Source organism: Natrix helvetica (genome assembly GCF_964273705.1).
Source record: "Natrix helvetica genome assembly, chromosome: 1".
NCBI lineage: Eukaryota > Metazoa > Chordata > Lepidosauria > Squamata > Natricidae > Natrix > Natrix helvetica.
In genome coordinates, this window is record NC_138548.1 from 346,135,296 (window position 1) to 346,162,621 (window position 27,326).

At 40.7% G+C, this 27,326-nt stretch overlaps 2 protein-coding genes across 2 annotated transcripts; both read right to left on the minus strand.

The window, feature by feature from the left end:
• LOC309396408 (C-type lectin domain family 2 member B-like) overlaps positions 1-27,326 on the minus strand; it is a 71,956-nt gene that overhangs the window by 25,821 nt on the left and 18,809 nt on the right.
• On the minus strand, positions 14,303-25,348 carry LOC309396471 (C-type lectin domain family 2 member D-like). Of its 2 annotated transcripts, none has more exons than XM_081961631.1 (5): positions 25,163-25,348; positions 23,099-23,191; positions 19,321-19,511; positions 15,459-15,562; positions 14,303-14,680 (listed from the first exon to the last, which is right to left on the minus strand). In XM_081961631.1, exons 1-5 carry the CDS (start codon positions 25,200-25,202, stop codon positions 14,527-14,529), a joined length of 582 nt encoding a protein of 193 aa, XP_081817757.1. In that variant the 5' UTR covers positions 25,203-25,348; the 3' UTR covers positions 14,303-14,526. The 2 variants fall into 2 exon arrangements, with proteins under 2 accessions (XP_081817757.1, XP_081817756.1); XM_081961630.1 differs by having other exon boundaries at positions 19,321-19,517.

Consider the following 27,326-nt stretch of genomic DNA (forward strand, 5'->3'; position numbering starts at 1 on the left):
TTTTGAAAAAATGGGCCGTTTTGGGGAGGTTTGCATAGTGCAAAAACTTTTTTTTTAATTTGCCTCTTCAAAACCTTGGTGGGTCTTATACTCCAGTGCATCTTATACTCTGAAAAATATGGTAGATTCTAGTCCTCAGTCGTCTTGTGATTCCATGCACTCCACTTGCTGTCATGGGTTCAGTGCTCCTGTTTCTTTCAATTCCAAAAGTGACACAGCCCTGATGTTGAATGGAGATATATTATTGTTATTCCCATGATGAAGAACTTGCACTGTTTGTTGAAGCCTATAATTGAACAGAGGGCTGGACGAGAAGACCTCCAAGGTTCCTTCCTTTTATTTTGTTATTCATGTTATTTTGTTATTCCTGTTAATCCCTTTAATTTAGAGCCAGTAGATGACTGTATTTGACTAATCTCTGAACAACTGACCAGAAATTGTTTTTTTAATGTTTTATTTATTTTATTTATAATACTTTTCATCTCCATCAAACAGTGTGTGAACTGAGTACAGTTATTTGAAAGTTCATAGTCCACATATTTGCTTTTATATTCATTACAATGACATTGATAATATAACTACAGCACTGCAGGCTAAAACAACCAGACACAAAGACGGATTTTTTTCCCTCACACCATGACTGTATGAAAAAGTCCTGCAGGCTTTCAGTTTTAATTTTTATTTATTTATTTTCTTCGAATTTCTAGACCGCCCCCTCTCCCGAAAAGGACTCGGGGCGGTGTACAGTCCACACTTAAGCTGTATTTACATTTTTAAACAACTTTTCACTCATAGATACCACACAAAATTAGTACTTTGATGAAAATTTCTGTAGTCGGATTGAGATGCATAATTTTTATTAATATAATCAAAGTCTTTTTAAGGTTTTGAGTGAGTTTATGTGCTAAAACAAACAGAACTTGAATTTTCAAGAATGTTAGGATCGAAAGTAGCCAATCAGCAGTGAACTTTGGCTGACCAATCAAAATGCACAGAGGCTAAATCTATGAGGCAATCAATGTTGTCATACTCTCTGACTATAAATAGGCATGAAAAGCATTAAGAAATTTAACGCCTTTGCTTTCACCAATACTGAATAGCGTCATCACATCATTGTGCTTCATGAAGAGGGTTATTACTCCTGTACAGAAATAGCCAAGAGAGTGAAATGTCATCACACCACAGTGAGCAGAGTGGTTGAAAAATACCAACTAACTGGTTCAGTTGATGACAGGCTCTGCTCTGGAACACCAAGAAAGTTGACAAAATGGCAAGATCGGGCTCTGCAACGCATTTCGATGGCTGACAGGAAGCTCTCCTCACCTCAGATTACAAGAATTTGGGGTGAAACATGTGATGTAAAAGTGTGCACAAGCACAGTGTGTCGCAAACTGCTTGGTAGAGGGTTCAAAGGCTGCAGGGCTCGAAGTAAACCTTTGCTCACAGATGCTCACCACTCTCATTGACATGCGTGGGCCAAGAAGTATGCCAAGTGAACCAATGAAAAGTGGGCCAAAGTCATCTTCAGTGATGAGAGCAATTTCTACTTGACTGGGAATCAGTGCAATAAATATGTCAGAAGATTTCCAGCTGAAGAATTTAGGTCGTACTGCCTGAATCTATCTGTGAAGCATCCATTGCACATGATGATCTGGAGCTGTATCGCTGGTTCTGGTATTGATTGGATACAAATTGTGGAGGGAATCATGAATTCCAAGCAGTATGTTGAAGTCCTGGAAAAGACCATGCTTCCTTCAGCTCAGCAACTTCTGAGGAAGGACTTTTACTTCCAGGATGACAATGTTCCTTGTCATCGAGCTAAGTCCGTCCAGCAGTGAATGAAGAAGCATGGTGTTCGACTCCTGGATTGGCCAGCTCACAGCCCGGATTTGAACCCAATTGAGAACTTGTGGTCCAAGATTGGTTACGAAATAAGCAAAAAGCATTCGAAGACTAAGCAGGAGCTGATTGAATCCATTATTTCAGTCTGGCACCACATTGTTGCTAAAGATCACATGCAAAGGCTTATACAGTCTATGCCGAAGCGATGCCGACTAGTGATAAGCAATAAGGGCTGGGCAATTTCATATTAATAACCATGTTTGGTTACCTAAATGGTCCTTTTCAGGGCCACAAACAATAAAAATGTTAACAAAACACTAGTATTGGCCTTAGTAATTGCAACATGTATGCCACTGGGTATGCATCAGTTAATCTGTTTTCATAGTCATTGTAAGTATGCATTGTAAGCATGCAAGAAAATTCACAATCCCCATCCAAACAGCACCAAATTGCAAAAAGCTTATGCTTTTCACTTAAAAATCACCAGTATTTATTAAAATATAACAATATTTGCATAGCAGTTAGCATAAAATATCATAAAATCAATGGCCTGTCCAAAAAACGTCGTAAACCATAAAGCGTGCAGGACTTTTTCACACAGCAGTATATATCAAGATAATCACAATACATAATATCATCATAAACTTCTCTCCAGAATAACATTTTTCTTCTTCTATCTCCTCCTTCCTAACTTCTGTTTCTATTCCCTAGCCATTGATAAAATACATCCCACATCAAAAAATATTCAATTTCTTCTCTGTCCTTGATAATAAGTGTTAATCTGTCCATTTCTGCACATTCCATTATTTTCTGAATCACCCTCTAGATGGTTTAAATAGGCTCCTTCTTATCTACCATGAAAATGGAGCTTCCTTGAAGCATCCTGAGGAAAAAAACAACTGACTAGTTTTTTTTATGTGCTCCATTTATTATTCATCCAGAGCAGTGTTTTCCAATTTTGGCAAATTAGAGATGGGCAGAATTCAACTTCCAGAATTTTCCAGCCAGACATGGAAATTTCTTTTTGTTTCAAGATTGTGCCATTATCATTAATATAACTGCCCATCTCATTTAAGCAATTCTGGCTGTTTTATCAGATTAAAAACAAACAACCCTCCCAAACATAACAATCTACTTGTGCCCAAGGATAAACATTTAATTTAGTAGTACCAAAAGTAGCAGAACTCATCTCCCCCCAGCCCCATCCTGAATGCTTGCGGAAACAGAGAGGATTTCAATACTTAGGCAAAGGCCAACAAGGTTAAGCACATCTTATGTGTTTAAGCTATTCAATTAGAAAGATAACAGTGGGATCCTTGGTGCTCTCTGAACTTGGTTGATTTCTAGCATAATTTCATTATTCAGTCAGCTGTCCATCTTGATGTACTGTAATTCTCACCTTCTTAGAAGATGATGTAGGAGGAGCACAAAGAGAGATGAAATTATTACACATATAAAAACATAACACAGTGATGTAACATGGATGTTACATGGAAATGTGAAATTCCCCAGAAGGACCAGAATAGCTTTGTTAAGATAGGATCTGAAAATGGATCCTCAGGACACAGACACCCATCAACTCTTTGGCCAACCCCACCTGTTGGTGACCCTTCCTCAGGTCACTCTGGGCTCTCCCTCGCTGGGCCCGGATCATTGGGGGCCGGCTGCACGCATCTCAGCTAAGCGCCCGCTGACAATTTGGCCTGTCAAAGGGTACCCATGGGAAACTGACATTTCACCCAGGTGGTTTTCACAGCATCCGTTCGACCATCTCCCATGCTCTGTCTTCCCTGAGTCTTTATGCCACCCGGCTTCAGGTTGGCATTAGGGCTCAGGAACCCAGGCAGCACCCAAGGATTCAGGAGAGCTGGTAATTTATTTTAATGGAGTTTCAGGTTAATGTCAGGATTCCAAATAGCATCCAAAATAAATCAGAGTCCAAGGCAAAGTATTGCTAAAAGTTCCTTTTTATTAAGAGAGCCATGTTGGCACATCTGGAAAAACCTGAATCTGAAAACTTCCAGGTTTTCCCCACCCAGTTGAAAGTTCAAGATTTTGCCCCCCCCCCCCCACACACACACAATTCTATCATATGGTCCAATGTCTCACTGCCATGCTGCCAGTTCCACCCATCCAGTTCGGGTCAGGTGCAAAGGTGCAAAGACAAAGGATGACCTTGGCTTTCTAGAAAGAATTTTGTTTTGGCTACACAGTAAGTAACTCCATACAATCCCCCCACCCATTTTCCCACAATAGAAAAAAGCATAGTAGAATAATATAAAGTGTGGCAGGCCAAAGATCCAAAAGAAAGCTGCAGGTCTGATATGTGCTTCTGCAATGAATATTAGTCAAGCTAAGAGTTCCTTCTTTGGATGAGGTTGTGTTATCCATGTATCCTACAACTTTCTGGCCGGCTGCAGAGAAAAAGTTTCTCCATGGAACACAAGGTGCTATCAGCCCCTTTTCCATTTAGATATGTACAGAAGCCTTCTCCTTGCACTGGAAACCTGCAAAAAGGACAAGGAGTTACTGTTTGCTGGACAGTGGCAACTGAGGGAAGAAATTAGCATTGCAGGAATGAGCTTTCCAAGAAGATTCCCAGATTTAGAGCACAAAGAATATCAGCCAACATTGTGCCTCCAAGTTGCACTGGATCAAATTGATTATGGAATCTGGAGTTAGTTTTGTCTGACAAATATGTCTGAAGGATACATGACTGGAGGGCAAATAAATACACACAGGCACATACACAAAACAGAAAGCATACATTTGGAGGCATATCTCATTCTTGGAAGGAGATGGGTGGACTTCAATTTCTGGAATCCCCCAGCCAGCATGGTTCACTGGAGAATCCTTGAAGAGCTCTTAAAGTTGCCAAGTTTGAGAAACACTGTTTTACAGAAAGTGTCTTTTGGGAAATAAAACTGTGTCTTATGTTTTGGGGAAAGAAGAGTAGCCAAAAATTATATTTATTATAATAATAATTATTATTATTCTTTCAGCCACATGAAAGGTGAAAGGTGATGCACGTAAATGCCTGAATAGGTAAACAGTTTTATAAGTTCCATAAACAAATAAATAAAACACACTTACTGATTTTTAAACTCATTGCCATCGGACCACTTCCAAGTCTGGTTAACCTCTCTTGAGAGACCAAACCAGTAATGAAACGGATGGAAAATGTTTACTCAAAAATCCTAGGAAAAAGGAAATAATATATAATAAAATCCTCATTTAACATTGGGGAAAGAAAGTTTTCATTATTTTTGCCTGACTATTGAGGTTTTTTTATTAAGCTTTTTACTGCAATGATGTACATGTATCTCTATTTAAATTAAAAGTGCATTGCATAGCATTCAGCAGGAATATATGAGTTTGTCTTGCTCATAACAACACCCCTCCTTAAATAGTTATTAATATGAATAACATCAAGGTAACAAAAATGTTCATCGCAGTTTTTATGCAGATTTAAAAATGTATTGGGTTATGAGCCACCAAGTTAATGTAGACTCTTACTGATCATGTAGATTTCACTTTCTCTAGCTCAGTGATGGCGAACCTTTTTTGGCTCACGTGGCAAAAGCAGGGGGAGTGCAGGGGGGTTTGCACGGGTGTGTCACACCAATAATACTATGCGCACGACCACAGCGTGCATGCGACCACGACCAGAGTGAAAAACGACTGTACGAGCAACCCGGAAGTGACTTCCAGGTTGCTCGTAGGGTAGTTTTTTGCCTTCCAGAGTCTTCATGGAAGCCTCTTGAGGGGTCCTGAATGCTCCCGAGGGCTGAAACCGCCCCTACAAGCAAACCCGGAAGTCCATTCTTGAATTTCCAGTTTGCCCGTAGGGCCGGTTTTTCACGCTCCGGAGGCTTTAGGGAAGAAAAATGGTGGAAAATGGCCTCAAAAGGAGGCCGAAGTCAGCTGGCCAGCATGCGCATGGACTCTGGCCAGCTGATAAGGCAAGTGTCGCATGCCCTGACAAATGGCTCCGCATGCCACCTGTGGCACGTGTGCCATAGATTCGCCATCACAGCTCTAGGTCATCTTTCATGTGTTTTAATGAGGTACGAGTTGCTGCTATCGTTGATTATACATCTTGCTGTTAGTCATCCTCTTTTTCTCTTTCCTTTGATCTTTCCCAGAGTTATAGACTTAAGAGAGAGTCTTTAAGAGAGCCCTCAACATATGACTGTAATCAAGCTTGCCCATTACTGGTGTAATGGTAATAAATGGGTAATAAAATAGGTGGGTCATGTGACTGACCCAATTTTATGACCCTTTTTGCAGTGGCCCTTAAGGAAATCACTGCAACCATTAAACAAATAAATAGAATTGTTAAGTTAATGTCTTGGTTGTTATGTCAACTAATGATTTGCTATGAGCTGCAGTGACACAGTGGTTAGAGTGACAGTTCAAATCTCACCAAGGTTGATTAAGTCTTCCATCCTTCTGAGGAAATGAGGACCCAGGTTGTTGGGGGCCATAGGCTGACTCTGTAAACCACTTTGAGAGGGCTGTAAAAGCACTGTGAAGCGGTATATAAGTCTAAGTGCTATTGCTACAGGTGTGGCCTTGCCAAAAACTGGAAATAAGTGCCAGTTTTTTGCAAAATCGTCATAAAACACTTTTATGTGACCACAGGACTTTGCAAAATTGTGTTGCCAAGTGCTCTATAGTACCTCAAATATGAATCCTTGTAATCTTTTTCTGGTTTGGTCACTTCATAAATTGAAGATTATCTGTATATCTTGTATACATTTATTCCCAATCGCACAAGGGAAAATGAATTTAAAAAGATGAGTGTGGTTAATAATCAGAGGAAGATATAGCAATAACTTTTGCTATGCGGATGACACTACATTGATAACCAAAATGTAAAGGATATGCATGCTTTAATAATAAAAGTCAGTAATAAAAGTTAAAGAGTAAAGTGAAATAATTGGACTACAATGAAATTCTGGACAAAGAAGACCAAACTGATGATAACAGACATAACAACCAGCAGTAGAACTGACGATGAAGATATTGAAGTGGTGAATAGCTTTTGCCTTTTAAGGATCTACTTTCAACAAAGGAAGTACTGATTAAGAAATGCACTGAAGACTAGCCATGGGTAGGGCAACCATGAAAGATCTGGGGGGGGGGGGAATCAAGATGCTACACATAGAAAAGTTAGCTACACATACAAAAATCTGAAGTGTGCAGGCAATGGTTTTCCCTGTAATACTCTGTGAAAGTTTGGTTTTGAAGAAGTAGGAAAGGGAGATATTGAAGATTTCAAATGTTGAAGTTGGGGAAGATTCTTGAGAATACCATGTATAGTTAAGAAATATATCATAGAACAAATCCACCCAGAGTTCTTAGTTGAGGTACAAGTGACCAGGCTGTAATTATGTTTTGGGTATCATGTGTGAAGACCTAGCTCTCTTGAGAAGTCTATAATGCCAGGAATAGTAGAAGGAAAGAGAAGAGGACAACCAGCAGCAAAATGGATGGATTCACAGGAATGAGTGATATACTGCTGAAAAGGTGAAGAGCCAGGTTGGGGGACAAATAATAGTAATAAATAATGAAGGAATGAAAAGTAGAATTGGTGGTTGGAAATGAAAAATATGGACTTGTCAACTTTAGGAGAGGCATCTTGCAGGTGACTCATTATCATCATTATTTGTCATCCCTGTGATCCACTTTCAGTGATATTGAAGAAAACAAATCTAGGCTACCAAACAGTAAAAAATATGCTGATATAATCTCACATTTGCTTTATATTGATGATCTGATGGAAAGTCAGAAATCGAAATCCAGTCATTAACAAATACTGTAAGAATATTTAGCACAGGGCAGTGGAAATTTGGCCTAGAGAAATTTGTGACAATGGCAAGACACTGGGGTAAATTCACAAATAGTAATGGGATTGAAAAGTCAAATGGCAAAACCAACAGGCGTCATCAAGGTGAAGCCTACAAATATCTGGATATTTTATACCTATATAACACCAAGCATTGACAAGTTAAAATGTGACTAGTGAAAAATACATCCAAGGAATGAAAAAAAGTGCTAAAGAAGATGGAAACACTATCAAAGTCACCTATACCTGGGCCATACCTGTGAGATGATACACTGCTGGAATTGTTAACTGGACATTAGCTGAACTGGATAGTTTGGACCAAAAACAAGAAAGCTACTGATAATTCATTCTGCATTACATCCTTGTACTGATGTTGATAGTTTATACTTGCCTTACAGAAATCAAGGCAGAGTTTTACTTCAAGTCAAAGTGTCAAATTAATTAAGCATGCTTTGACTGATTACAAAAAAGATCTTTATTTTCATGTTTTTTATATTATAACAAACTCTAATACATTTTATTGCAAACAAAAATAACATCTGTAATAATTATCATATGCCAGTAATGTAAAATTGGTGACAACATCAAGTTAAAAAAGTAGTTGAAAATGAGCAGATTAAAATATTGTGAGATTTCCAAATGCAGGCCTGATAAGGTCTTGGTTCATAACATACTAGATCTAATTGTGGTTGAAAAGAAGAAAGTATGAATAATTGATCTGGCAACAACAAGAGGTAGTAGAATAGAAGGCAAAGAATCGGAGAAGATCAGAAAGTACCAAGATCTGAAAATTGAAATTGAAAGATTATGGCATAAACCAGTCTGATATGACAAAAATGAACATTAAATTTTAGGTTGACCAATTTTTTATTCCCATAATTCTTAGATGGTCCCTTCATCATCTTAGCCAGGGGTGTCAAACTCAATTTGAGGGCCACATCAGGGCTGTGATTGACCTTGGGGGGGGCAGGTGGGTGTGGCTGATTGGGTGGGCATGGCTAGCCACTCCCCAAACTGCTGGCATGTTTCAGATCCGGCCCGCGGGCCTTGAGTTTGACACCCCTGATCTAAGCTGAGTATATATCATAAATAGAAAAATAATTGTAGTGACAAATGAACTTCATAAATAGAAAAATAACTGTAGTAGCAAATGGACTTCGATAATGTCGATACTTATTTAGTTAAAGAGATTTATCAAAATGATTATGGGTTGGGAAAAAAGCTATATTAGTGGGAACAACTGTCTGCTGACTTCCCCTTTGATTTTGCTTGTGGGAAACTGACAAGGAGCATTGGAAATCACAATGTGAGTGGAGAGATGTTACAAAGGCCACATATAATTGCGAAGTAAACTGAACTGGTCATCATAGAAATGTTGGTTCACAGGTGTAATGGGCCCCAGATTGTTTATGCATTCTGTAAATTAGAAGATTTTAAGCACATTGATTCAAAGTTTGCTGCAGTACAATAATTGGTGCTAACTTGAGGATACAAACAGATTAACAGAATGAGAAGTTTAGTAGTATATGCTGTAGATGATAATAGTAAATGTAATAGGGCTGCTTTTTACATTTGTGAATGCCAGGACAACTCTGCAATTACTTACGATGTCTCCTTATTCCTTACCAATTCATTCTGTGTATCAATCACAGCTGAGGAGGCACTAAGTGAAGAACAGATCTCTAAACCGAGAGACCAATTCCCTTCTTCTTTTGATGTATAGAAACATTTTCTGTTGTATCCAACCCAGAAATCTGGGTAGGCAACACCTTACAATTTATATTGATCTTGATTGTTTCCTGATTGCTTAAAGATTATGTTCTATTCAATTCTATTTTAAGTGGGGGGGGGTGGGGAGAATCACATGATTGTGGCCAATTTATGATGGAAATTAATTTGTCAGTTTCAGCTGCAGTTTTTAAGCAAATCATGATCAGTTCTTAAGTACAACTTTACATGACTGCAACTTGCGACTTCTGGCTCACTTCCCAATGATATTGCTAATCAGAAGCTTGCTATCTTCTTCTTCCTACCATATTCTCTGAAGTGTAGTGTCCGCTTTTACGACTCTCATCCCATAATTAATTTGGGGTAGAGTCAGCGTGACTGGATAGAACTGAGCATTTACTGGCCGGATGCCCTTCCATAATAAAATAATAATTATTAAATTTTATTAAAGACACTTAAAGATTTTTGCTTTCCTTAAGTTTGATACGATCCTTTGCTCTATTTTCTCTGATTCTGTTGACGTTGTAACTAGAGGGTTTGCAGCTTGTCTGTAGAGACTGATAACGACTCAAGGACACAGACTGTTCTCTTGCAGGTGTCTTTGTGGAATATTTTGGACAAGGGAAGGGAAAGAAAAGATAGAACCCTCACTTTTTTGAAAAAATTACAAGGATCTTATGTTTAAGCAAATTCAAAACAAAAATATTTTTATACATAAAAGAGACATTGAAGGCGAGAGTGGCAGTGGATTCTAAACTTTTTCTTCTCTTCTGGGAAATATATATTTATATACAGATGAAGAAACCCTAAGTTACCAGGATTTTTTGGATGGAATTCTAAAGATATTGGAATGATTTGAGAGATTTGATAAGAAGTTGGATAGATTATTGTCTGGCTCAATAAAAGATGAAGGGACTGGAGCCTCAAAAATTAAAGAAGAGAGTGAAGATATAGAAGATAAAGACAAGATAACAGATGAACCTAATAATGGAGCACCTATGAGTGAAAGTGGAAAGGAGGGAACATGGAAAGGTGAATCTGATTATTATTATATACTTGATGATCTGGAGCTCTACCCCTCCTGTCAAGATATGGTTTTGATGATAGAATTAAGAAGAGAAACAGCTTTGGAACATCTGATAATCAAAGACATGCTAATTTTAATACTAGTTCAAGGGCAACAAGACTATATGAGGGATCTTTCAAGCAAAAAAGTGCAGAGAGAAGTTTTAAAAAAGAAGTTCATAAGAGAATTGACGCAACAATTAGCTAAAGAGATAAGATTGTTTTGTTACTGGAAAGACACAGGTTGATAATGAAGGTTGATAACTTAAAATTTAGTTAACCTTTGGTGATTAATAAGTAGGATTTTCTAGACACTTTTAGAATGTTTTCTTTAAAATGTTTATTCGTTAATTAATAACTCATTATGATAATAATAATGGAATAATAATCTCAATTAGTAAAAATAATTTGGATATAAACTGTAAATTGGGACCTAGGGAAAAGATTTATCAATTTCACTAATGCACTTTTGTTTAGACTTTGTTATAAAGATGTAATTTCTCTTGGGCATTTGTAAACTTTACTAACAAACCTTTGTCTAGATTTTATTATAAAGATGTAATTTTTCTTGGGTCGGAGGGGAGATGTGATATAAATGGCAAAAAAAATATTTCTTTAGATAACTATAATAATAAGGAAATGTTAATGGATAATGTTTAATGATTTTTACATGTCTTGGCATTGGTAAAAACAATCAGATATAAGCCTTAAATAGTGAGTTGGAAAAAAAAGGGAATATGCTATAAAAGGGTAATTATTGGAGGTTTATAGGAATAGCTAATGAATGCCAGTAGGTGGTAGTGTCTTTAAATACAAATGATTCCAGATAAAAGCATGTTTCAATAATTATAGCTAAATGAGAATGATGGTATATTGATGGCAAAATACATAAAGATTTTCAATTTTAAAATGAAAATTAAAAATATGAAGGATGTATAGTAATGCACAAAATATATTTGGAACCAATCGACATGTTTTCTACAAGATGTAATGAAGAATGTTTTTTTTGTGTGTGTTTTTCTTTTAATTAAAACAATAAAAAATTTTCCAAAAAAAAAAAATACTAATACACTCCCCTCCCCCAAACCATGAGAAACAAAGAATCCTAGATTGAGAGGCTCAGAATGATAAGAGCCCAAATTCCCCCCTTACCTTGCTTTGAGGATCCTATTTACAGTCCTTCTGAATCCCCAAAGTACCTCCACAAGATCACTTCTGCCACACGCCAGGGAACATTCAAGCAACGAAGGGTCAATTCTTTGTCATCAGTGCCGACAAAGGGAAAGTGTCTTTCCTTACACCTCCATTTGGACAGTTTGCCTTTCTTCCAAGTCAGCTGCTATGTCTCTGTGACAATTGTCAGGCTCCCAGATGGAAAGAATCAGGACCAGGCGTTAGGTTGCAGCCTGCCTATACAAAACAATCTAGTCAACTAATGTTCAGTATGAAATTGGCGCCAACAAATTGGCGCCAAGAGGAGTTGGACTTTGGACCCTTAACATAAATATACAAGCTCTAGGCTGATGACACAGCTCCACTCCCAGCCATTCCTGTTCTCCTCCTGCTACCAGCTGCTCCCGGAGAATGGAGAATTTCCTATTTTGTCTTTTCAGATTTTTCACTGAAAGTTTCCAAAATATTCCCAGAAGATCTTCTCCTGCCAGGAGATAGTTGGGGAGGAGGGGGAGCTGTCTTTTATTTTGGAGGATCACAATAATTCTAGATCCATTTTCGGCTTCAACAATCACCACCAACCACTGAGAGGTTGGCAGCTGCCCAACTTCACTAGGGCTTAATTACCAGGATAAAGACACACCAATCACTAGACCGCTTCTCACTGACCGGGATAAATGACCTCAAGGAAACCCCAGCAGATAATATAACCCTGTTCACGATGGAGGAAGGAACCCTGAAACACAGAGGTAGAATCGTGGTCCCTCCCGCATGCAGGGAAGGGGTATCGCAGCTTTGCCATGAATATCAAAAAACAGGGCACATGGGGGACATAGAAGAGATTTTAGGTCGTCTAGGACAGCAGCAGACATCAAAGAATATGTGGCTTCTTTTTGAAGATGCAGGTGAGGCAAACTCCTGCATTAAATAGCCTGCAGGGCTTTTGCAGCCACTACCCCCCCACCTCCCGTCCACCTTTATTAACCAGCCCCTCTGGATTGCTCTGGGAGGAGTTGGAGCAATACAATGGGCCTTCCACATCTGGCCTTCAATGAACAAGGTAGGTGAGGGACATTCTAAATGTTGCTTCTGAGTTTCTGCAACCACCACCTGGTTTGCCAGCATCTTCAGATGAGGGAGAGGTGGATTCCTTTGAAACTGCTTTCCTTCTGCCTTTGCCAAATTCTCACGAGAACTTGGACTTTGAAAACACAAGGCAGGAGAGGGGGAAAGCAGCACAGAATACCCCATGGAAGGGGAGAGGCGTCAAGAAGTGGGTGATGTAGGAGATGTAAGAGATGACCAGGCTGAGCCCGAGGGAGGAGTCAAATGCATCCTTAGTCTTGAGTCACTTCACAAGAGAGCTAGGTCCAGCCCACCTTGAATTCCATTGGTTCTTGTCTACCGTCAATTTGTTTTCGCCATTAATAATTAAAATTCTTGTAGAGAGCTTAAGGTTGTTTTTAGATATGTGAAGGGAGGGATGTAGGTCTGCTTTCCAAGCGGGAAGGTTTAATTTCATTGGCTGAAGCTACTGGCGGGAAAATAGAGCAACCTGAGTGGTTAGGCTGCCGGACAGCTCCCTTTAAGAGAGGGAGCCATCTGACAGCCAGCATGCATAATGTACCAAACCTGCAATAGAGAGCTATAGTCACTATCCTGAGTCCTGCCTCTTCATTCGACGCCCAGGATTAATAAACCTTTACATTCATTTGAAGTGCCTGGATTTTCTGATTTCCTCACGCTTGACGATTGCTATGCTGAAAGACGGTAATCGGACACAAAGCTGGTGCTGCTTCTACCAAAGATTAGTCTCTGCATAAACAGATTCAGAGTGGCTTCTCACCTAAGCAGGTTAAAGCCTTGAAACAACTATAACAACAACTATAACAGAAAGAACTCTAACTATAGCAGTAACTCAACCTTACAACTTTAAAATAGGTGGATTCCCAGAATTCTCCAGCCACACTACTTAAAGCTTTCAGGGTTAAGAAATGCTGATCTAGGGTGCCCATGTTTAGTCTTCCATCTCCTGGACATGCCAAATTTGTGAAGTGACCATTTGGCTTCAGGCAATTGATTCATGCTAGTGAATTATTTAATGAGAAAGGACTCGGTCCTTTGCTGTGTGGTGGCAGGTAATGCCGGTACGGTAATCCAAAGCTTCTTCTCTCAAAGCTACGTCCCCTCTTTTTAAAAAATATTTTTATTATGATTTCCATGTGCTATCTTATTTTTCTGGCTTGAACCGAGTTCTGCTCAGTAACAGCTTTGTTTCTACTCAGAGTATTCTATTTGGTAAAGATATTTCTTTCTATAGTCTCTTCACTCCCTATTTAATATCATTTAGCTAGTAGAATTATTGGTAATGGTTCCCCTCGCACATATGTGCTAGTCGTTCCTGACTCTAGGGGGTGGTGCTCATCTCCATTTCAAAGCCGAAGAGCTGCAATCAGTCTTTCTCCTCAGCCTCCTGTTGCCTGATTTTCCCTCCAAGCACCCCAAATATTGGGGGGGGGGAATTCAGGAAACCAGGAAATCTTGATAGATTTTTAAAAGTCAGTTTCGGCTCTCTGGGAAGTTCCCAAGAGCTGACCTAATTAGTTTACGAGCCTCGAGACAAAGTTAAAAAAAAAACCATTCATTTATTAGGACTAACATCTTGGCATGGACTTTTGTGGAGCTGAAACTAAATCCCACTTAATGGCATCTGAACTTTACCCCTGTGTCCCCTCCCCTCTGGCTGATGTCATAAATCACATTCGCAAACATGACATTGTGGCAGGATTCTGGACGGGATTTACAACTAAATTTGGATGTACCAGAGAGACTACACACATGTGCTACTGCAATGAATATTAGTCAAGCTAAGAGTTCCTTCTTTGGATGAGGTTGTGTTCTCCAGTATTCCTACAACTTTCTGGCCGGCTGCAGAGAAAAAGTTTCTCAATGGAACACAAGGTGCTATCAGTCCCTTTTCCATTTAGATATGCACAGAAGCCTTCTCCTCGCACTGGAAACCTGCAAAAAGAACAAGGAGTTATTATTTGTTGGACAGTGGCAACTGAGGTCAGAAATTAGCATTGCAGGAATGAACTTTCCAAGAAAATTCCCATATTTAGAGCATAGAGAACATCAGCCAACATTGTCCCTCCAAGTTGCACTGGATCAAATTGATTATGGAATCTGGAGTTAGTTTTGTCTGACAAACATGTCTGAAGGATACATGACTGGAGGGCAAATAAATACACACAGGCACATACACAAAACAGAAAGCATACATTGGCGGCGTATCTCATTCTTGGAAGGAGATGGGTGGACTTCAATTCCTGGAATCCCCCGCCAGCATGGTTCACTGGAAAATCCTTGAAGAGCTCTTAAAGTTGCCAAGTTTGAGAAACACTGTCTTATAGAAAGTGTCTTTTGGGAAATAAAACTGCAATTTCGTGACCGTCTTGGCTTCTTACAAAACTATCAAAATTGTCAGGAGAAACATCTGCTCTTGGAAGTGGTGCATTATCTCAGCCATCCTGAACTTCTCAGCATATCACAGCTGGCCAGCAGTGCAGGGATCACCATATGTTACAGTATATACTATTGTCTGATCAATTTTCTTCTCCACCCCCCTTCCCTGTCTGTGTCTTATATTTTGAGGAAAGAAGAGTAGCCAAAAATTATATTGATTCTTATTATTCTTTCAGCCACTCAAGATGAAATGTGATGCATATAAATGCTTGAATAAGGTAAGCAGTTCTATAAGTCCCATAAACAAACAAACAAATAAATAAAACACACTTACTGGTTTTTAAACTCAGTGCCATCGGACCACTTCCAGGTCTGGTTAACCTCTCTTGAGAGACCAAACCAGTAATGAAACGGATGGAAAAGTTTTACCCAATAATCCTAGGAGAAAGGAAATAATATATAATAAAATCCTCATTTAACATTGGGGAAATAAATTTTTATTTTTGCATGACTATTGAATGCCAAAATATATCATTTTTGTCAAATTATTTTTATTTGTACAAGATCATAAAATTAAAGTAAAAGTAAATTGGAGTAAATCCACAAATAGTAATGGAATTGAAAAGTCAAATGGCAAAACCAAGAGGAGCCATCAAGGTGAAGCCTACAAGTATCTGGATATTTTACACCTGAATAACACCAAGCATTGACAAGTTAAAATGTGATTAGTGAAAAATACATCCAAGGAATGAAAAAAGTGCTAAAGACAAAATTGAAGGTGGAAACACTATCAAAGTAACCTATAACTAGGCCATACCTGTGAGATGATACACTGCTAGGATTATTCACTGGAGATTACCATATTTTTCGGAGTATAAGACGCACCAAGATTTTGAAGAGAGAAATTAATTTGAAGAGACACATTTTTCAAAAAAAGGGCATGCATAGCCTTTAGGAGGCTTATAGAGTGCTCCTGGGGGGGGGAGCATTGAGCAAAAAATGGCCCATTGTTCACTCATTTTGGCCCCCCTCAGCCCCCAGGAGGACTCTGGAAGCCTCCTAAAAGCTCTGCATGGCCATTTTGGTGAAGGGGGAGGGGTTTCGGAAAGCAAAAATTTAGTGTATAAGACGCACCCAGATTTTCAGCCTCTTTTTTGAGGGAAAAAGGTGCGTCTTATACTCCGAAAAATACGGCAGCTGAATTGGACAATTGTGGCACAAAAACAAGAAAGCTACTGACAATTCATTCTGCATTTCATCCTTGTACTGATATTGATAGTTTATACTTGCCTTACAGAAATCAAGGCAGAGTTTTACTTCAAGTCAAAGTGTCAAATTAATTAAGCATGCTTTGACTGATTACAAAAAAGATGGCCAAGAACAAGAATTGATACAATTAAAATTTTGAATTTATGGATAGGCAGAAAACAAGACATGAATATCAAAATCATGTAATAAAAAGAACAGCATGCTAGTCAAGAAAAGCATTATATGGCCAATATCTATAAAGATCAGTTAAAGTGGATAAATATTTAATCTGGCAATGACTTACAAATGGAGCATTTAAAAAGGAAGAAATTGAAGGCTTGAGTTTCTCTGCTTAAAAACAACCAATTTGAACTAATGCAATCAAGGCCAGAATTTTTTTAAAAATCACCCAATGATTCAAAGTGCAGGTTGTGCAAAGAGGCAGAAGAAGCAATAGATGATACAATCAGCCATTTTTATTTGATAATGCAATTTATACTTGTGACTCTGAGGTGCTTGTTGTGGGAGAATGAAAGGTTCTGATTTTGATTGAACCTGATTGGCTAAGATACAACTTCAGACCTGCAAGCGTGTTATTTAAAAGATCTGCTCTTTGACCACAGGAGGGAATCAAAGATTACAAAACTGTGGATGAGCCACACTTGACTTTATTAAATTTCAGAATAAACATGATGAACGTCAAACCGCAACAACCTCAAAGGTGGGAGCCAATTAAGCTGAATCTCATAATAAGATTTTTAAAAAGGATATAAAACTGAAATAACTTTTCCCTTTAGCAAGAGCACATAGACTTATATACTGCTTCACGGTGCTTTTACAGCCCTCTCTAAGCAGTTTACACAGTCAGCATATTGCCTCCCCCCCAAACAATCTGGGTCCTCATTTTACCCACTTCGGAAGGACAGAAGGCTGAGTCAACCTTGAGCCTGGTGAGATTCAATTTGCCAAATTGCCCCTTGCAGCCGGCAATCAGCAGACGTAGCTTGCAGTACTGCACTCTAACCACTGCGCCACGGTGGCTTTAGGATTGTTAAACAAGGAACGTATTTGAACGTAAACTACCATTATATATGTTGACAGTATTGAAAATATAATACGCATGAATGGAAATATGTTATTTCCCACAATGGAAAAATGGATGGAAAAACGACTGGACTTGGTAGACATATTTTAAACAAAGACTTTATCCAGGTTTTTTTTTTACTATTTACAAATTGTTTCTGGAGTTCCTGCTTGAAATAGAAGGGAGAAAAAAGAAACTTTGGCTTTACATTTTGAGGATTGGATTAATTTTGTCATTATAGAAGTGGCTTGTAGTTACTAAAAATGCAAAGAAAAAGCTGAGGCTGTAATTCTATTTAATATTTTACTGTATTGAAAGGAATAAGAAGCCACTGCTTTTTTTCTTTTCTTTTTTTAATCTTGCATTCCCTTTTCCATTTTATTCTGATCTTTATTTTCATGTGTATTTTATATTATAACAAACTCTAATACAATTCATTGGAAACAAAAATAACATCTGTAATAATTATCATATGCCTGTAATGTAAAATCGGTGACAACATCAAGTTAAAAAAGTAGTTGATAATGAACAGATTAAAATGTTGTGAGATTTCCAAATGCAGCCTGATAAGGTCTTGGTTCATAACATACTAGATTTTATTGCGGTTGAAAAGAAGAAAGTATGAATAATTGATCTGGCAAAAACAAGAGGTAGTAGAATAGAAGTCAAAGAATCAGAAAATACCAAGATCTGAAAATTGAAATTGAAAGATTATGGCATAAACCAGCTGTGGTGATCCCAGTGGCTATCAGACACTGAATGCCATACCCAAAAATCTTGGATGGCACTTAGAAAATCTGCACATCTGCTCATATATTATACAGATACTTTACAACACCCCTAGGTTCTTGGGAAGAACTCAATGCATATGAAGGTCAACACTAGCAAAAGAACTAGAAGCTGTGATTTCACATTGTTGTGAACAGAGAATAATAATAAAAATATCTAGACAACCCTGTGACATGTTGGATCATCCTTTGAGAGAAAAATAATGGAGTCTGATATGACAAAAATGAACATTAAATTTTATGTTGACCAATTTTTTATTCCCATAATTGTTACATGGTCCCTTCATCATCTTAGCCAGGGTTGTCAAACTCAATTTGAGGGCCACATTAGGGCTGTGGTTGACCTGGGGTGGGGGGAGTGGGCGTGGCTGACTGGGTGGGTGTGGCTGATTGGGTGGGTGTGGCCAGCCACTCCCCAAACTGCTGGCACATGTTTCCTCTTCGCATTGGGTAGACCAGGATGACCCCGTGGGCCCGATCCGACCACATCACAGACCAGATCCGACCCGTAGGCCTTGAGTTAGACACCCCTGAGCTAAGCTGAGTATATATCATAAATAGAAAAATAATTGTAGTGGCAAATGAACTTCATAAATAGAAAAATAATTGTAGTGGCAAATGAACTTCAATAATGTCAACACTTATTTAGTTAAAGAGATTTATCAAAATGATTATGGGTTGCCAAAAAAAAGCAATATTACTAGTTGATTTTGCTTGTGGGAAACTGACAGGGAGCATTGGAAATCACAATCATGTGACTGGAGAGATACTACAAAGGCCACATATATTTGGGAATAAAACTGAACTGGTCATCACAGAAATGTTGGTTCACAGGTGTAATGGGCCCCAGATTGTTTATGCATTCTGTAAATTAGAAGATTTTAAGCACATTGATTCAACGTTTGCTGCAGTACAATAATTGGTGCTAACTTTTGAGGATACAAACAGATTAACAGAATGAGAAGTTTAGTAGTATATGCTGTAGATGATAATAGTAAATGTAATAGGAGTGCTTTTTACATTTGTGAATGCCATGACAACTCTGCAATTACTTTTGCTATCTCCTTAGTTCTTACCAATTCCTTCTGAGTATCAATCACAGCCAAGGAGGCATTAAGTGACGAACAGGTCTTTAAACCGAGAGACCAATTCCCTTCTTCTTTGGATATATAGAAACATTTTCTGTTGTATCCAACCCAGAAATCTGGACAGGCAAAACCTTGCCTTGCAAGGAGAGGACAAGACGGACATGATTCTGTTTTTTTAACTGGAACTAAAAAAAACACAATTAACTACAATTAACTACAATACTGAGAAAAGTCTGAATCCTTAATATTAAGCCACCTCACTTAAACTGAAATGACAGGGTTTTTTTTAAAAAAGGAAACCAAGTGAATTCACTTGTGAATAGAGGTAATCCTCACTTACCAACCACAACTAGAACGGGCAATTGCATTGCTATAATGCAAAGTGCACCAACTCAGGAAGCTCAAACTTCCCAAGGAGCTCCTGATTCTGTTCTACAGAGGAATTATTGAGTCTGTCATCTGCACCTCTATAACTGTCTGGTTCGGTTCTGCAACCTAGCAGGTCAGACACAGATCTCAGAGGATAATCGGAACTGCAGAAAAAACAATTATTGCCAACCTGCCTTCCATTGAGGACCTGTACACTGCATGAATCCAAAAGTGGGCTGAGAAAATATCTACAGACCCCTCACATCCTGCACTTAAATTGCTTCAACTCCTACCCTCAAAATGACGCTATAGGGCAGCGATGGCGAACCTTTTTTGGCTCACGTGCCATAAGTGGGGGGAGTGCAGGGGGGTCATGTGTGGGCGTGCCGCACCCATAATGAAATGCGTGACACCCCAGTGCGCATGTGCGCAGTACAAGCTTCCCCTCCCCCATTTTTTCATGCTTTTTTTGCACTCCCCTTGCTCCAGAGACTTTATTGGAGCAAAAATAGACTCCACCCCCCTGGGACGCCCTCCGGAGGCTCCAGGGACCTTCAGGCTTCCCTGAAGCCTCTGGAGCGGTCAAAACAACCCTCCGAGCAAACTGGAAGTCTGTTCCCGAACTTCCGTTTTGCCTGTAAGGCAGTTTTTCTGCGCCCGGGGGCTTCACGGAAGCTCATGAAACCTCCGGAGGGCCTCCGAAGGGGGAGGCTCTTTTCGCCCTCCCCAGGCTCCTATAAAGCTCTAGAGCCTGGGGAGGGGCAAAAATGGCTTTAAAAAAGGGTGAACCTTGCGTGCCCTGACAAATGGCTCCGCGTGCCATTACTGCTATAGGGGACTGCACACCAGAACAACTAGACACAAGAACAGTTATTCCCTCAACACTGTCAAACTCTTCACTAAGGCTACATTACTATTACTATAAGTCAGTGATGGCGAACCTATGGAACCCGTGCCACAGGTGGCATGCAGAGCCATTTGTCAGGGCAGGCGAGGTGCTGCTGTCAGCTGGCCAGCGAGCATGCGCGCGTTGGCCAGCTGAGTTCACCCTTTTTTAAAGCCATTTTTCGCCCTCCCCAGGCTCCAGAGGCTTTATAGGAGCCTGGGGAGGGCGAAAAGAGCCTCCCCCCCTACCGGAGGCGCTCCAGAGGCTTCATGACCTTCCCTGAAGCCTCCGGAGCGCAAAAAAACAGCCCTACAGGCAAATCGGAATTTAGGGAACGGACTTCCAGTTTGCTTGGAGGGTCATTTTGAGGGTTCCTGGGGCTTCAGGGAACCCTCCTGAAGGTCCCTGAAGCCTCCGGAGGGCTTCCGGGGGGGCGGGGGAGGCTGTTTTCGCCCTCCCCAGGCTCCTATAAAACCTCTGGAACCTGGGGAGGGCGAAAAAAGCATGCAAAAAATGGGGGGAGCACCTGTAGTGCGTGCATGAGCATTGGGGGGTAGCACATTGCATTATGGGTGCGGCACGCCCACACATGCTCCCCCCATGCTCCCCCCACTTATGGCACGCGAGCCAAAAAAGGTTCATCATCGCTGCTATAAGTCTTCTTATCGTTCCTATCACCCATCTCCTCCCACGTATGATTGCAGGATTGTACCTTTGTTACATGTATCCTTACGATTCATCTTGATATTGATTGCTTCCTGATTGCTTATTTGTACCCTATGACTATCATTAAGTGTTGTACCTTTTGATTCTTGACAAATGTATCTGGTCTTTTTATGTACACTGAGAGCATATGGACCAACGACAAATTCCTTGTGTGTCCAATAACTCTTGGCCAATAAAGAATTCTGTTCTATTCTATTCTATTCTGTTCTGTTCTATTCTATTCTATTCTAAGTGGAAAAAATCAGGTGATTGTGGCCAATTTATGACGGCAATTAATTTGTCACTTTCAGCTGCACTTTTTAAGCAAATCATGATCAGTTCTTAAGTGCAACTTTACATGACTGTGACTTGTGACTTCCGGCTCACTTCCCAATGATGTTGCTAATCAGAAGCTCGCTATCTTCTTCTTACTAGCATGTTCTCAGAAGTGTAGGGTTCGCTTTTACGACTCTCATCCCATAATTTGGGGAAGAGTCAGGGTGACTGGATAGAGCTGAGCATTTACTGGCCGGATGCCCTTCCAGATGCCATGTGGAGTTCACAGCAGATTTTTATTTTCTCTGTGCCCAAGGAAAGAAATACCTGCCGCTACCTAGGATTGAACTGTCACCCTTCCGAATGGGAGGCAATTAACTTCACCAGTAGGCCACCACGACACTCAATCGGAAGCTGGCTATGAAGGTCACAAACAGCAACTGTGGAATGCTGTGCCTGTTGTAAATGTATGCTAGTTGCCAAGCAACAAATTGCAATCATATCACTTTGGGGCTGCTGTGATGGCGACAACCTCAAGGACTGGTCATAAGTCTCCTTATTCAGAGCTTCCATAACTGGGAACAGATGCTGAACAAGTGGTCACTAACTGAGCATTACCCATATACGCAAACATCTATATAACTTTATAGATTTGTATCCTGAATATGTAAAAGCAAGTTCATTGCATATTTGTCAACATAGAGAAAATGTATGATAAAGTGTATTATGGAGACCTAGCAAAGTGCAGAATCTACCAGAGAGTTAGCTTGTTAAGTGAGTCTAAGAAAGTATCTGGCAAATTTCTAATTAAAATGGTATGAAAGGTGCTAATGCAATCAATTTGAGAAGTTCATTGTGGTTTTATGTTGTACAGGGCAGGAGAAGACCAGATTTCACTCTTCAATAAGTCATTTACATAAATATGAATATGTAACAGCAAGTTCACTGCACATTTGTCAATATAAAGAAAATGTATGATAAAATACAGAGTATTTTACATGAATATGTAAGATAATTCCTGAACGTAATAAGGGTTGATAATGAAGGAAGTGAAACGTTTAAACCATTGCTTCCCAATTTTTTTCCCTTCATTACGCAAAATTGTTTATCAGAAAGTCTTTTTAACCCAAGGTAGGTAAAACACTTCAAGTCAATGTAAATGTCTTTCTTGGGGTTGCCCACTTTTACTCAAGTTTAGGTAATTTACCCATGTTTGGGAAGCACTAAATGAATTAAATAACTAAATATGGAAATGAGAGTGGAGTATGTTAGGAGAAACATAAAAGTAGAGTAGCTACTACAAGAAGCTAGATATGCTGCTTGGTGTGGTGGTTAAGGGATCAAGCTAGAAACCAGGAGACCGTGAGCTCTAGTCTTGTCTTAGGCACAAGGCCTAAAACGGTGAGTTCAAATTTTGCCTTAGCCATGAAAGTCGGTTGTCCTTGGGCCGGTCCCTCTCCCTCTGCCCCAGAAAAAAGGCAAGACCAAATGACTTCCAATACCTTGAAATAGGAATGCCTCATTACTTACCAGCCAATGAAATTATAGCAATGATCAAAACTACCACTAGGATCACCAAAGCTGTTATGATTTTCTCGTGTGCAGTGCACTTACGTACGAGAGCTGCAAAGCAGAAAATAGGAACACATTAAAGGGATGAAGTTCATGATTTTATTATTTAGGATTATAGTCACACAATATCATTGTTTAGGATTATAGTCACACAATATCATACTTCGTCAGGCAGGCAGGCAGGAAGGCAGAAGAGGAAAAGGATGAACCACTACTAATGCCAGTATTTGCCCTTTATGGAAAGAGTCTGTATATTTACCCCAAATGACTGGCTATAATTTGTATGATGTTTTTGTGTTCTGTATCTTAGAACTGCCTCCTTCTGGCTTTGAATGCTCCAGCTGGCATACAAAACTATCAGGCAGTGGAATTAGGAAGGGAAGCCCAAAACCTCTGTAGAGCTTTTGTTTGGACAAGGCAGATGTGTTTGCACTTGTTGATAGTTCATGATTGTGGTTTGACTTGCACCTGCTGATCCCACCACAGATAACCCTGAACGTCTCTCATCTCCCTCCCCTTCCCTCCACAAGGAACAACAGAAGAAGGCAGCCAAGAGCACCTCTGAGGAGCACAGAGCCCAGCCCTGGTGTCTGATGTGTGTGGCCTTCAGGTTTCTTTCTCCACAGAAGAAATCAAATGGATCTGGAGGGCCAATAGCCTACATCCTTCTCACATTTGTGGGAGACACAAACTCAATCTCAATCCCATTGCTCTTAAATGCCTAACAAGCCTGCCAGTAGAAGCAGCTGGCAACACTTGTGAGAGTGTCATGTCCAAGTCCAAAAATCTAATATCACAACTATAGTTATAATACTGTAAAACAATACTGCCTTGAAAATGGGAGACACCAAGGTGACATGGGAATCACACCAAGGCTTCAGTGTTGGCCTAAATTGGCTTTATGTGAAGGTTATCTTTTCAAAAAGAGAAACTGCCTTGCCTTTGTTTCATCAAACCAGGGGGGAAATAAGAATCCTGTTTTTTAAAGTTAAATTTAGTTAAATTTAGAGTATTATGTTTAAAATGGAGTGATAATACTTATAGTCAAATAAATGAGTAACAATGATAATAATGCATATATATATATATATACACCAGATTGATAATATGAAATTTTATATAAATTGTGAGGACTATGGAAAGGATGTTTGAAAGCCTTGTTATCAAAAGCACGGCGGAGGAGGAGGAGGGGGGGCAGGGGTGACGAGGGACTCAGCTCAGGTGCTCCGAGCGGAGGGGGAGGCGCCGCTGCCACGCGCGGGGATGTCGGCTGAAGCTTTGGCGGTTTCAATTCAGCCGTAGCGCCGGCCGCCAAATGCGGCAGTGCTGTTAGAGGAGGAGGAGGTGGCAGCAGTTATTCCGGTGGCTGCAGGGGCTTTGGGGCTTCACAACTGCCGTCAGTCGCCCGTGCTCATCCAAGCAAGTCCGGGGAGGTCCTTTGCGGGTGGCCAGTTCTAGCTGCCTGCAAAGGATCTCCCCAGCTTCCGGAGCCTGTGGCAATAGAAATCACTGCACGGCAGTTGCAAACTGCTGCGCGGTGTTTTCTTGCCACGTGCACCTTAGAGGGAACATTGCTCGCAAGGAGCAGCAATAGTAGTGGCAGTGGGGAATCCCCCCTGGTTTTTCTTTGCCGCGCTCGCCTGGCGCCATGGCAAGCGTGGTGTGTGTGTGTGTGATTGGGGGGAGGGGAATGGACCGTTCGGCGCTGTAGAAGTAGCGGCGGCGAGGAGGTGTTGCGCCTGGGGTAAAATGAAAGTGCCCCGCCGGCAGAGGCTCCGTGTGGAAGGAAGGGCGCAGTGGAGGGGGAGGCTGGCTGTCCCCCAAGCCGGCTCTTGGAAGAAGGAGGCAGGGATGCCGGCCTGGGGCTCGCTTCCGTTACTGTTCGCCGCTTTACGGGACGGAGCGTTGGAGGCCAGGCTGGTCCCTCCCACTAGGCCGCCCGCCCGCTCGCTGTTTTCCCTGCCGGTCACCGGTTGACCAGACGGGACCCGGATTGCAGCCGGCAGGGCTAATGCTGCTTACCTGTCTGTAGGCAGGAGGAGTCAGTTCTATGGATCGACATGGCGTGCGCAGAAGCACGTACGGTAATCCAGCGCTTCTTCTCCCAAAGCTATGCTCCCTCTTTTTTAAAAAAGATTTTTATTATGATTTTCACGTGCTATCTTAGTTTTCTGGCTTGAACCGAGCTCTGTTCAGTAACAGCTTTGTTTCTACTCAGAATTAAATTTGGTAAAGATCTTTCTTTCTATAGTCTCTTCACTCCCTATTTAATATCATTTAGCTAGTAGAGTTAATGGTAAAGGTTCCCCTCGCACATATGTGCTAGTCGTTCCTGACTCTAGGGGGCGGTGCTCATCTCAATTTCAAAGCCGAAGAGCCAGCACTGTCCAAAGACGTCTCCATGGTCATGTGGCCGGCATGACTAAATGCCGAAGGCGCACAGGACGCTGTTAGCTTCCCTCCAAAGGTGGTTCCTATTTTTCTATTTGCATTTTTTACAAGTAGAACTGCTGGGTTGGCAGAAGCTGGGACAACTAAGGGGAGCTCACTCCATTATGCGGAGCTAGGGATTTTAACCGCAGAGCTGCCACCCTTTCTGATCGAAAAGGTCAGCATCTTAGCCACTGAGCTGCTGCGTCCTAATAGAGTTGTCCAAGTTTTACTTATTTCTTTGTCTAATCCCCCCCCCCCCCAAAAAAAACTGAAACAGTGTGACTGGCTGATATACAGCATTTTTAAAATATCAAATACTAATACCCCCCCTCCCCCCAAACCATGAGAGACAAAGAATCCTAGATTGAGAGGCTCAGAATGATAAGAGCCCCAATTCCCCCCTTACCTTGCTTTGAGGATCCTATTTACAGTCCTTCTGAATCCCCAAAGTACCTCCACAAGATCACTTCTGCCACACACCAGAGAACATTCAAGCAATGAAGGGTCAATTCTTTGTCTTCAGTGCCGACAAAGGGAAAGTGTCTTTCCTTAAGCCTCCATTTGGACAGTTTGCCTTTCTTCCAAGTCAGCTGCTATCTCTGTGACAATTGTCAGGCTCTCAGATGGAAAGAATCAGGACCAGGCGTTAGGTTGCAGCCCGCCTATACAAAACAATCTAGTCAACTAATGAAATTGGTGCCAACAAATTGGTACCAAGAGGAGTTGGACTTTGGACCCTTAACGAAAATATACAAGCTCTAGGCTGATGACACAGCTCCACTCCCAGCCATTCCTGCTCTCCTCCTGCTACCAGCTGCTCCGGGAGAATGGAGAATTTCCTACTTTGTCTTTTCAGATTTTTCACTGAAAGTATCCAAAATATTCCCAGAAGATCTTCTCCTGCCAGGAGATAGTTGGGGGGGGGAGGGGGAGCTGTCTTTTATTTTGGAGGATCACAATAATTCTAGATCCATTTTCGGCTTCAACAATCACCACCAACCACTGAGAGGTTGGCAGCTGCCCAACTTCACTAGGGCTTAATTACCAGGATAAAGACACACCAATCACTAGACCACTTCTTACTGACCAGATAAATGACCTCAAGGAAACCCCAGCAGATAATATAAACCTGTTCACGATGGAGGAAGGAACCCTGAAACACAGAGGTAGAATCGTAGTCTCTCCCGCATGCAGGGAAGAGGTATCGCAGCTTTGCCATGAATATCAAACAACAGGGCACGTGGTGGGCATAGAAGAGACTGGGTCATCTAGGACAGCAGTAGACATCAAAGAATATGTGGCTTCTTTTCGAAGATGCAGGTGAGTCAAACTCCTGCATTAAATAGCCTGCAGGGCTTTTGCAGCCACTACCCCCTCTCCACACCTCCCGTCCACCTAACTCCTACACACCCATAGCATGCAGTCTTTCCGGATTTCATCCGTGGTTTATACCAGTCCACGGCTTCACTGCCATTCTGGTAGGGGTAGATCTTTTCACCAATATGGCTCATTTCATACCCTGCGAGGGATTGCCTAATGCCAAAGGCGCAGCCCAACTTTTTCTAGACCACAGTTTTCACTGCCGTAGCATGGTCTTAACCCTTGTTTCAGACAGGCATACAATTCCAATTTACATTTTGGAATGTACTTTTGCAGCTACTAAATGTCAAGGTCAACCTTTCCTCAGCTCAACACCCTGTCACCAATGGAGCAGCTGAAAAAACTAACCCATTCCTCCAACAGTATTTGAGGT